This window comes from Papio anubis, chromosome 14 (assembly GCF_008728515.1).
Source record: "Papio anubis isolate 15944 chromosome 14, Panubis1.0, whole genome shotgun sequence".
In the NCBI taxonomy this organism is placed as follows: domain Eukaryota; kingdom Metazoa; phylum Chordata; class Mammalia; order Primates; family Cercopithecidae; genus Papio; species Papio anubis.
The window spans coordinates 10,257,814-10,270,115 of NC_044989.1; the positions used below are offsets into that span (position 1 = coordinate 10,257,814).

At 58.2% G+C, this 12,302-nt stretch overlaps 1 protein-coding gene across 3 annotated transcripts in view; it reads left to right on the plus strand.

The window, feature by feature from the left end:
* HPCAL1 (hippocalcin like 1) overlaps positions 1-4,291 on the plus strand; it is a 123,010-nt gene extending 118,719 nt beyond the window's left edge. For all 3 annotated transcript variants that reach the window (XM_009183673.3, XM_003908268.4, XM_009183674.4), the window contains exons 4-5: positions 18-123; positions 3,407-4,291. In XM_009183673.3, coding sequence (XP_009181937.1) covers positions 18-123; positions 3,407-3,504 — 204 coding nt within the window. In that variant the 3' untranslated portion in view covers positions 3,505-4,291. The remainder of the gene's footprint in view (positions 1-17; positions 124-3,406) is intronic.
* Positions 4,292-12,302: the final 8,011 nt, after the last annotated feature.

Consider the following 12,302-nt stretch of genomic DNA (forward strand, 5'->3'; position numbering starts at 1 on the left):
ATTGTCCCCATTCGCAGGCCATCTACAAGATGGTGTCGTCTGTGATGAAGATGCCGGAGGACGAGTCCACCCCAGAGAAGCGCACGGACAAGATCTTCAGGCAGATGGACACCAACAACGATGGTAGGGCGGGGTGGGGGCGGGGCTGCGTGTGTACGCCACGGTGGTGGCAAAACGCATCTGGGGCGCCCCCTCCCCTCTGCAGCTTCTTGGTCTCCTGAGGGCCACCCCTGCCGCTGACCTGCCTGGCACCTGCCATGCCCAGGGAAGAGCGGGATGCAGTCAGGGACACCCGGCCTGCATCCTGGTCCCTCTGTGACAAGGCTTTGTGATGCTGGGCATGTTGTGGCCCCTCTGAGCCACTGTCTCCCCACTCGTAGAACAGGGCATACCTGTATTCTCGTGGGTACAATGTTTAGGGGCAGGGAGGCAAGCATGCTGGCAGCCCTGAACCTGGAGGGGTTGGGATCAAAGGATCCCAGATGGTGGGGTCCTGGGGTGCTGGCCATGCTTCTCTTACTGTCATCCTGAGAGAGGAAGCTGCCCAGATGGCCCCAAGGGGAACTGTCCAGAGAGAGGAAGTGCCCAGACATTCCAAGGGGAACTGTCAGGATGAACACGACTGCCTTGTCCGCCTACGGCAGCTCTGTGGGGACTCAGTCCACTGTAGAAGGGCAAGTCTCAAGATGGCGGGTGGCAGTAGCGGTGACGAGGCTGTGCCTCGAGTGCCCTCCTCTGCATTGGCTGTGAGGTCGGGGCGGCTGTGGGGTCCTCCCGTTCTGCTCTTCTTGCTGGCTTTGTCAAGAGCAGCCACAGCACCAGGTTTGCTTTGCTTTTGAACAATAAAGAAACACAACCTTAAGAAGAGAAAACACTCCCTGGGTTGTGCTGGGGATTAAAAGATAAGCTAATGCCCAAGAAGCTGCTGTGGAAAGTGTGGAGTGCAGCCCTTGGGTGAGTTAAGCACGACCCCAGCAGGAGAGGGGGTGTGGGGGAGCTGTAGGCAGCAAACAGCATTCCAGGCGGCCAGGTCACTGTTTCAAAAGATCTGCACACAGCAAACAAGCCTGCCTGGTGCCCGGCATTGCCTTCGGGCTGATGGGAAGTGTGTTTTCCACCTTCCAGCCTAGCAGGGCACCTGCTGCCACTCTCCCAAGGCTGTCCGCTCCTCGTGAGGATGGTGAATCCAGTCCCACGGGGTTGTGAGGTTTCAGCGAGATGATGCCTTAAAGCTCTTAGCAGGGCTCACACTCCACAAATAGTGGCTGTTGTTCCCGACTTCACAGTGTCCCTGGGGAAGCCATCCACGGTTACTTGCTGCCCGAACCTGCCACCTGGCTTGGCCCTGCCCACCTCTTCAGAGGGCATCTTCTAGGTTGATTGGGAATTTGGATGGCATGGTCGTTGCTAATGTCCGCGCTTTGATGGAGCACTTCCTCCTGTGGGCCCAGGGGACCCGTCTGTCCCCGGAGCTTGGGGCAAGGAGGGAAGAGTGATACCGGGAAGGTGGGGCTGCAGTCAGGGGCCAGAGTCAGTTCAGGGAGTGGTCCTCAGCCCTCAAGGCTCCTCCAGGGACTGCTCAGGAGTGATGGGGCCCTGGAGTTTGCCCCAACTTCCCTGGCTACCCCGGAAGGCGCACGGCTGCTGCAGGCCTCTGGGCTGGGCTGATGGGTTTCTCCAGGGCACAAGTATCATTAAAGCCGCCCTCTCCTCAGCTTGTCAGGCCGCACATGTGGGACAGGCTGTGCTCAGCAACCCTCTCACCTGCCCTGCCCTCCATCAGGAGGAGCCAGTGGAGCCTTCAGAAGCTCCCGGCATCTCTGCAGGCCCCAGAGTCGTCCTGAGGCAGCTCTGGCTCTCCCGACTGGAGGTCCATCTGGGCTGGCCCGCTCTTTCTCGGCCTGGGACAGGAGGGCCTGGGGTCAGGGACGGGAAGTGGGGAGGCTGGGGCCATGGACTCTGAGGCCCCACACCTAGCCGAGGAGATGACCACACAGCTGGCTGCCCTGAGTGGTCAGAGGTGGAGTGTGGGGGGTGACCATGGTCCTCACCAATCTTCAGGCTGGCAGCCGCTGTCTCCATTGGCAGAGGGTCCTGGGGACTGTCTGCTGAGGGCCTGGCTGTCCCTCCCTCTCCCTACGCACCCCTTAGCCTGGGCATTGTTTGGGCTCCCTTGGAGCCAGCAGGCTGCCCAGGCCCCAGAGGTATCACGTTCGTGCCCTGGAAGAAGCCAGCCTGCCCGAGCCTGGGCCAGGGTCCCATGAGGACAGGTGTCCCTGCCTGCCAGTGGACTGGAGGGGCTGAATTCCCAGCAGGGCCCTACTGGGCAGGGGCGTCCTCCATCCTAGTGCTGGGCTGAGTCCTCAAATGCATCCTCCCAGGTGCCCTTGAGAAGGGTGTTCCCATTATCCTGCCTTCGAGATGAAGATCCTGAGACCTGGAAATGTTGGTGGCTTGCCATGCGCCAGAGCCAAGAGCCCCTCCTGCGCACCTTCCCCTGTGCTGGGCCTAGCTGCATGCGTCTGTGTTGCCTGCACGGACATTTTGCAGAGTGTCCTATTGATTCCAGCTGACAGCACAGAGCCTCAGACAGACACACGGAGGGGCTGCCCCAGGACCCAGGCTGCCGGGACACAGCCAACCTCAAACCTCATCCTTCCCCACCAGCCGGAGCCAGAGGCTCCCCCTCCTGCCCTCCTGCCCTTGAGGCCATGTCTGAATGGGCAGAATCCTTCTAGCCTATCTTGCTTGTGGTGAGCGGATGGTCAGAAAACCTCCCCGCACCCGGCTCGGCCCGCCAGCCTTATGGAGCCCTGCCCTGGGCCACCAGCCTCCAGAGGCCACTCCGCCCAGCATGGAGTCACCGAGTCTGTGTCCTGGGAGAGGGAATGTGTCGTCACCAGCATTGGATGCGGAGGATGAGGGGGCAGCTGATTCCTTAGCATGACCAATCTTTTTCTAGGTTTTCCTCTCACTGCGTGGCCAACAGTCCAGAGCATGAGTTCGGTACCCCAAGCCTGAGCAGCAGGTCTACACTGATGCCAGGGAGGACCCATTGGGTTAGAGGCAAATGCTTCATTTTTCTGCACAATGTACATGTTCCTTAATAAGCAAAGTGTGGGGTGATTTCGAAAAGGATTTAAATGGCCCTCATCAGCCATGTCCTGCTGAGCTGCTGGTTAAGCCCTTTGAGGTGCCTGATGTATTGTAGGGAGCAGGGAAAGGAAAAAGGATTTTTTTCAGAAATGCCTGTAAAGTGAATGGAGACTAGACACCGTGCAGCTTCAAGAAGGCTCAGGACTTTGAACAAAAGGGGCATCCCTGACCTGAGGGCTGTCCCCGTCCTCTCTGGAAGCATAAAGAACAGTGAGCACTGGCTAATCCTGATGTCTCTCGTCCCCTGCAGGCAAACTGTCCTTGGAAGAATTCATCAAAGGTGCCAAGAGCGACCCCTCCATCGTCCGCCTGCTGCAGTGCGACCCCAGCAGTGCCAGTCAGTTCTGAGCGAGCGGCCCCTGGACAGTTGCAGAGAAACACAGGCTTGTCGTGCCGTTTAAGCTTTGCTTGCAAGAGTGGATGCCCCGCAATCGTTCCTGCTCTCCCAGGCCCCAGGCCTGGGGCATGCGTCGCACCTGCCCGGCCCGGCGGCTGCGCCTCCCTCCTCCGCCTGACCAATGCGACATTCCTCCCCTCACGCCCGGCCCGGTCCCTTCCAGGGCAACTCCCAGGGATGTGATGACATGCAGGGTTCAAGTGTTCTTGGTTCCAGGCACCTCCCGGCTCATGGGGAGCCCAGAGGTCCATGCCGAGGAGACCAGGCAGGACCTCCCGAGGCTGCGCCCCGGCCGGCCCATGCATTTTGTGATCCCAAGTGACTCTGTGGGGAGGGTGGGGCGAGGCGTCAGGAGGGTAGACGGGGAGCCCCTCCCGTGCATGGCTGCCCTCCCGTTCATTTTCTCCACCACAGCCGCTTGCACGTATAGATACTGTGGTCCCCTTTCTTTTAATATATAAATTATGTATGGTGAAGTGGAGTGTAATGTGTAGGTCCCGTATTTAATGCCTCTGACTGCCTTTGAAGCGCAGCCCCCTGTGGCCCGCAGTCCCCTGAGCCTGGCTGTTGTGTGGTATTTATGCTCTCTTTGTCTGCCTGTTTCTAAGGAAATGCATGTGTGCCCTGAGCCGTGATGATCCTCCTGTCCGTGTCACGAGCACAGGCATTTGTGTCTGGTCTGTCCTCCCTGTTGATTGGTCTGGCATTTCCGGTATTAAAATGATACAATAAATGGCATTTTCTGAGTTTTGTGTCTGCCCGCGGGAGCCCCCATTCCTCAGGCCGTGGCCCCTGCACGCTCCAGCCAAGGTGGGTCTGCTGCGTGCTGCCGCTGTTGGTAAACCCAGCCCCTCCTGTGTCCCTCCAGCTGTCCCTGCGTCTATAAATCTTGCACAGCCTGTTCTTCAATATCTGCCTAATGCCAAGAAATATTTGTGGAAATGAACGATGACTGTTCTTGGCAGATCTGTCTGTCAGGATTCTGCCTACCCCCAGCCCTTCCCTTTCCTTCTCCTTCCATGGTTTCAGGTCATAGGAAAACCACATTCCAAGAGAGGATGGCCATAGTCAAGGGCGCGGTCAGGCTGGCCCCAGAGGTGGCAGGCCTGGTTCTCTATCCAGCCTTCACCGCTGCTGTCAGTGCTTCTGGTCCCAGCAGCAGAAGGCCCAGCTGAAGAAGTGGGGGTTGGTCTCGCCTGCTGAGGGATCCAAAGACAGCATCGCTGGGGATCCCCAGGCATCAACTTGGTTTTTTTCTTTTTTTTTTTTTTAAGAGAGGGTTTCTCTATGTTGCCCAGGCTGGCCTCAACCTCCTGGGCTCCAGCAATCCTTTCGCATCAGCCTCCTGAGTCAGTGGGGCCTTGGGTGAACAGCACTGTGCCTGGCTAATCACAGTCAGCTTTTCACCTCAGACTTTCTCCCTGGGGTGCCCACAACTGCTGTCATGGTTCTGGGCAGTACAGCTGACATGCGAGCATCAAGAAGCAGGGAGGGAAGTCTCTGTCCTCCCACTGAGGGACAGGAAAACCCTCCAGAATCCACCAACCAACCCGTCCCCACCGGCCCCACATCTCAAGGCTGAAGCCATGGCCCCCGTTCACCAGATGACCTTGTGATGGCCACGGCTGGCTTAGGCTGGTCAAGATGGCCCTTGGCCAAGGAGGCACCCGCCTTCCCCAGAGGGCATAGGGTTGGGAAGGGGTGAGTGGAATGGAGGTTCTGTTACCAGGACGAGCACCACAGCGTCTGCCCACCTGCCATCAGCTCACTGTGCCTCGGTGTCTTCACTGTAGGGGATGGGGGGAGCTGGGCGGCTCAATGTCACGTGTGCAAAGCGCATGGCTTGGAGCCTGCTTCCCAGCAGGCCTTCAGCAACAGCAGCTATTTTGTTGATTTTAGTCATTTTAATATTTTTTAAGACTCCATGTCTCTTTTAATAGAAATGGTGAGTCTGTTTGCCAAGTACCTTCTGAGTCAATGGCACTGCTAGAGCTATTTCGTAGTAAAACTCCCCACGGACCCAGAGCCGCCAAGCCTTGATGGGGGAACCAGGTGGGGTGCAGAGATGGAGGCCAGGTGCCCTGGGCAGACCTAGCTTGCTATGAAAAGGCAAGACGGTGCCTTTGGCAACACTGCCTCACCTGGAAGAATAGCCAGTGAAGTGCTTGAATTTTATAAACATTTAACTGGGACTGGCAAAGGTTAAATCAAGAGTGCTTGTTGTGGGGAGGGTTCGCTTATGATGGGGACAGAGTCCAATGGACAGATGGGAATGACCGCTACATTAGTCAGGGTTCTCCAGGACAGAAGTGATAGGAGATGTGCACGGATGGCAGGAGTGGGTGGGTGAATGGATGGGTGGGTGTGTGGATGGATGGATGGATGGATGGATGGGTGGATGGATGGATGGGTGGATGGATGGATGGGTGGATGGGTTGCTGAATGGGTGGGCCGGTGGGTGGGTGGGATGGATGTTTAGGTGGATGGGTGGGTGAATGGTTGGGGGTAGATGGATGGCTGGGTGGATGGGTGGGTGAATGGATGGGTGGGCGGGTGGATGGATGGATGGGTGGGTGGATGGGTGGGTGGATGGATGGATGGATGGATGGATGGATGGATGGACGGGTGAGTGGGTGAGTGGGTAGTGGGTGGATGGATGGATGGGTGAATGGGTAGGTGAATGGATGGTTGGATAGATGGATTTATCATAAGGAATTGGCTTATGTGATTATGGAGGCTGAGAGGTCCCAAGGAAACAAGCAGCCCTGTCCCCCGTAGACAGAGGTCAGCAAGCTGGGGACCCAGGAGAGCTAATGGTGTAGTTCCAGTCTGAATCTTAAGGGAGGAAGAGGCCAATGTCCCAGCGCAAGACTGAGGCAAAAAACAAATTCTCAGCCTTTTGTCCTCTTCAGGCCTTCAGCTGAGTGGATGAGGCCCCCCACATTGGGGAGGGTAATCTGCTTTACCTCACCTGGTTCCCCCATTGGTCACCAGTTCCAATGTCAAACTCATCCAAAAGCACCCTCACAGGCACACCCAGAATAATCGGTTTGCCCAAATGTCTGGGTACCCCATGGCCCAGTCACGTTGACACATAAAATTAACCATTATAACCACCTCTGCTCAGATGTGGAGGAGGTAGATATGGGGGTCCTAGTGGACCCTACCCTACAAGGAGCTTACAGAAGCCAGTATGATTTGTCTGGGAGTCCAGTGCTCTCTGGGAAGTCAGGGAATTGAACCCCAAAGATGTCCCTGTGCCAAGAAGCCCAGGCTATCAGAGGGGAAAGAACCCCGAAGTGAACCCAGAACTGTCGACTATGCCACCTACCCAGCCGGAGGCCTCTTCAGTCTCTTCCTTTGTCCGGGATCAGGCTCTTTCGGGAGGGTCGTTAGAAAGTGTCTCCACCTGTCCCTCTCTGGTAATTTGCAATACTGGCCCTGGGCCTGCTTCCTCCTCCTCCAACCCCATCCTTCTGCAAGCTTCTCTCTTGTCCTGCCTTCTCCTTGCCTCAGGGGATCCCAGACCCTTTGCCATCCTGCACGGGCACTCCAAGTTGTTAAAGTTCCTTGGGAGTTGTATATAAGTGTCCCTTATCCTATAGACAGAAGATCTAATCATGTACCTGCCTAAGCAAGGCTTATGTGTGTGGACTCAACAGAAACTCTGGAAAATGGCTCTGGTGCCTCCATGGTCCCATCCATCAGCTGTCCTGACACTCACTGCATGTTGTCCCATGCTCACTGAGTAAACACAGCGTAATGGGAACAACTCCTGAGACAGGAAAATGTTTAGACTCGAAGGAAGGAAGCCCTGGGGTGTGGATGGGAGGGTAGCAGTACGGGGTGTTAGTCCCAAGACAGTTCATCTGGTCAGGCCACGATTAACCCCTAGTAGGGCAAGACAGTCACCTCCCTTACTCTGAACCTTAGGCCTTAATTAATATGGCCCCGGGCATTTTCTGCTTGGGAAGACTGGCCTCCTGTGTGGGAACCAGCATTGAGCTAGCAAAACATTAGCTCCCATTCATCAGGGGTTTCCTCGGACAGACACTGTTTAAAACTTTAAATATCTAATTTAAACCTCCCATCAACCCGGCAATGTGGTATCACTATCACATGATACAGATTTATAATGCTGGTTTAAGAGAAGTTAAGTAACTGGTCCTAAATCCTTAGCAAGAAGTAGCAGAATCAGGAATTGAAAGAAGGATCAGCTCCCAAATCCGAGGTGCATCTTCCCCTAATTACAGAAAGGTCTTCCAGTAGCTGCGCTGGAGCCGGGTCCATGTTTCCTTGCCAGCCCTCTGCGGCCTCCTTCAGGGCCCCTGGTGTCTAGGGAAACGAAGGAGCTTCTCCCTGCGTCCCTGAACAAGACTTAAACGCACTGCATTTGTGGCACCCAGGCCTGACTCCCTCCCCGCCCCGTGCCAGGTCACGCCCTAATGGAGAAGGGGACGCACCTCCCCACCACTGCCTGAGGGGCGAGCGGCCAGTTTCTCAGCGCGGGGCACTGGACTCCGAATGGAACCCTCCCCTCCCCGCCGTGCTTTGGCAGGTACATTATTAGATCTTCTATCGGCCTCTTGAGATCAGGGGTGCGCCTGAGCAGGGACCCTAATGGGGGTCCAGTTAGGATCACAGCCCCCAAGAGGAGACAGAACCCACGGGACCTTCAGGCTTCTGAGAGGGAGATGGTGGGCCCAGGAAAAGGTATTTAGAAAAACAGGAGTTTGGCCTTGGGCTCATCCGTGAAGTGACGCGACCTTCCCTAGCCGCCTTGCCCTGGGCTGAGCGCCGCTGAATCAAGCCCGGACGCCCGGGGAGCTGCCAGCCAGCGGGAGCCTCGGCCGTCGGGGATCAGACTCCGGCTTGAGGCGGCCTGGCGGCCCTGAAAGGAACAAGAGGAAAACGGAGCTGTGGGGCAGGGGCGGGGCTCGACTCGAGAGGCAAGTGGTCCCGTGCTAGTCCCACCTGTGGCCAACCATCCAGCCCTGCCGCTCTGACCCCGCCACGGCAGCGCAGTGGCCTGGTGCCCGCTGGTCCTGGGCTCCGGCTCCGGGTGGGCAGCGATGCATCCCGGCCCAGCGTGGGGCGGGGTAGGGCAGGGCCGGGCCTGGGGCGAAGGCCAGTTTCCTTTAATCTGGGCACGCCCTCCTCTTGGCTTGGGGCTCCCTTACTGCGGCCTGGGAAGAGGTCTCAGAGGAGACGGGGTGATGCTGGAGACACGGTGGCGATGGAGCACTGCGGGCCTGGGACCCGGAGGGCAGCTGTTTATCCGGCGAACACCTCCCCAGGGCCAGCGTGGGGCATGGCACAGCAGGGCGCTGCCGGGGCGCAGGGGCACCGGGGGCGGGTACAGCCTGGCTGGGGCAGGAGGCTGGGGAGGGTGGGAGGGAGCTCGGGAGGGGGGTGGCTGAGGCCAGCGCGGGCGGGGCGGCAGCCCCCGGAGGGCAGAGTGGGGCTCCCCGAAACCTCAGCTCCTCCGGCTCTTCCCAGCCGCCTGTGGGACTCCACCGTGGTGCCCTGATCTGAAAGGCAGTTCACGGGAAGGCAGACCCTGGCCCGCCCTGCCACTGCCCACGGCCTATTCCAGCGGTGGCCAGGCCCTCGGGGCTCGAAACCGGGCTCATCCACTACGTGTGTGTGCTCTGTGTGCGAGTGTCTTGTGGGGTGTGTGTGTGGCTGGGGCGTATGGTCATAGTGTGCGCTGCGGATGTGTGTGGCGTATTTGGGTGTGTGGTGGAGTGTGCGGACGGTGTGACTGTGTGTGTGTGATGTGGATGTGTGTGGTGTGTTTGTGTGTGTGGTGGTGTGTGGGACATGGTGTAACTGTATGTGTGTGTAATGTGTGTGCGTGTCACGGTGTGTGGGGGATGGTGTAACTGTGTGATGTGTTTGTGTGTGGCGGTGTGTGGGGATGGTGTGACTGTGTGTGTGTGATGGATGTGTGTGGTGTGTTTGTGTGTGGTGGTGTGTGGGGATGGTGTGACTGTGTGTGATGGATGTGTGTGGTGTGTTTGTATGTGGCGGTGTGTGGGGATGGTGTGACCGTGTGTGATGGATGTGTGTGGTGTGTTTGTATGTGGCGGTGTGTGGGGATGGTGTGACCGTGTGTGATGGATGTGTGTGGTGTGTTTGCGTGTGTGATGGTGTGTGGGGGATGGTATAACTGTGTGTGTGATGGATGTGTGATATGTGTTGTGTGTCATGGTGTGTGGGGGATGGTGTAACTGTGTATGATGTGTTTGTGTCACGGTGTGTGGGGGATGGTGTAACTGTGTGTGGTGTGTTTGTGTGTGGTGGTATGTGGGGATGGTGTGACTGTGTGTGTGGTGATAGATGTGTGTGGTGAGTTTGTGTGGTGGTGTGTGGGGATGGTGTGACTATGTGTGTGATGGATGTATTGTGATGTGTGTGTGTCACAGTGTGTGGGGCATGGTGTAACTGTGCTGTGGATGTGTGTGGTGGTGTGTACTGTGCTGTGTTTGTGTGGCATTGCGTGTGCTGTGGTGGACCCGGGTCCACAGGTGGGTGGCTTCTGGGGTGCCACATGAGGCTGTCCAGTGGCAGCCCTGGCAGCTCATTCCAGGAGGGTCAGGTGGGGAGCCTGGCTCCGCAGCCTGAGAGGCTGGGCCTGGGCTCTGGGCACCCTGCTCCCCTTCCTGGCCCACCTGGGCCCACAGTGGCCTCCCATCCCGTTGAGCTTCCCTGCACCAGGCCTGTCCTAGGCCTCCATATCCCCTCCTCCAGAGGTCGCCTTCGGTGACCTCATCAAATTACTCTGGTCGTCTCCATCCTGGAACCCTGTGAGGCTGCTCAGGAATGAGTGGGGAAGAATGAATGGAGGGAGGGTCAGCAGGTGGCTCTGCCCCATCTTCATGCAGCTGGAACTGTGCAGTGTGTGCCCTGGAGACACACTGAGACCCAGGCCAAGTCCCAGCTCCACCTCGAATGAGCCGCCTGGCATTGGACAAGCACTGTGTCTTCACCTGTAAACCATGTGGTCAGGGAACCAGGGGCAGAGGGAAGGGCTGCAGGGCCTTGGGGGAAAGGCAAGGGTCCTCAGGGGCAGGACCTGACCCCCAGGTTCCTGGGGACCTCTGGAGGTGGGGGCCCCAGGGCTAGGGTCAGGCACCCCGGCAGGGATGGCAAAGCATGGAGCCGTGTGTTCGAGTGTCTTGTGGGGTGTGTGTGTGGCTGGGGCATGTGGTCTTAGTGTGCGCTGTGGATGCATGTGGTGTGTTTGCGTGTGTGGTGGTGTGTGAGGGATGGTGTAACTGTGTGTGTGTGTGATGGATGTGTATGGTGTGTTTGCATGTGTGGTGGTGTGTGGGGGATGGTGTAACCGTGTGTGTGTGTGATGGATGGATGTGGTGTGTTTGCATGTGTGGTGGTGTGTGGCGGATGAGGAGGGCAGCACAGGTAGCCTCAGCTGGGCTCTGCCTCTGGCTCAGGGACAGGTGCCAGGCACCAGACCCACAGGAGGGGTGGCGGGGGTGGGTGAAGATCTGCCCTCCACCCACTCAGCCTATCATGGGGGGTGGTCAGGGGAGGCCGGGTGGGGTCACCAGTCGCTGTTGGGCATAGGGGAGCATTGGGAACACCTCAGAGGGGATTGGGGCCACTTCGGGGACAGGCAGGGGGACAGCCAGGGCTGCAGGGCCCCATCAGCTGTTCACAGGGTTGGTTCTACAACATGGGGCAGGGGTGTGGGGCTGGGCTGGGAGCTTCACCTGGGGGGCGTCAGGAGGCGTTCTGAGGGTGAGGGGAGTGGTCTGGCCAGGGACTAGGCTGCCTGGTGCCCCTTCCTCAAAGCCCCCAGGACCCTGGTGTGGCTGAGTCGGGAGCTCTGGATCGAGGCCACCTCAACAAGGGCACCCTGTGACAGGTGAGCTGTCAATGTTCGCCCAGTGGTCGAGTGATTTGACCACCTTTTCCTGGCCCCGACTGTGCTGCCACCACGGGGTGCTGCTGCCCCCTGGTGTCCACAGCCGGGAGGGCCGTCCAGGGCTTGGGTGTGCTGGTCCCAGGTGGGCCTGCTTTGGAGAAAAGTTTTCTGTCCTGGGGTGGCATTTGATGACAGAGGAGGATGCTGAGGCCCAGAGGAGCCCCTGACTTGTGGTGGGCCAAACGGCACACAAAAGCTGAGGCCAGGCTCCTGGTATCCAGGACTAGAGGCCTTATTGCCAGATAGGAATGCCGGATACAATACAGAGCACCCAGTTACACTTGAATTTCAGATCAACGAGAAGGAATTTTGCAGCTGACATATCTCCCATGCAGTATGTTATATTTGTGCTGAATCTGGCAACCCTCCTTGAGAAGCCAGGGAGTGCAGCCTGCACAGCTCTGGGGTGGGTGAGAAGCTGCAAGGGCCAGGCCTCCTGACAGGCACCCCCAGGGCCAGGTGTATGATCCTCCTGGCGGAGCCACCCAGGCCCAGACTCACCCTCGTCCAGCAGGGCACCAGGCCTCCTCCCGTGCAGAGCCGCCCCTGAGCTGGCCCCGCCTGGAGACCCCCCTCCCTAGCTCACAAGCTCATGGGCCTGAGCTCCACAAGTCCTGACTGAGCTCCACCTAGGTAACCCCCGGCCAGCGGCAGAGCACGCCTGGTCACAGCCCTCTCCAGCCTGGAGTCAGCGCTGCGCGTGGATAAAATCCTCCTAACTCCCAACAGCAGCAAGAATTCCGGAGGCGCTTCCACTGCGTGCCCTGCATTTGGGCCGTCACCAATCCTCCCTTGTAG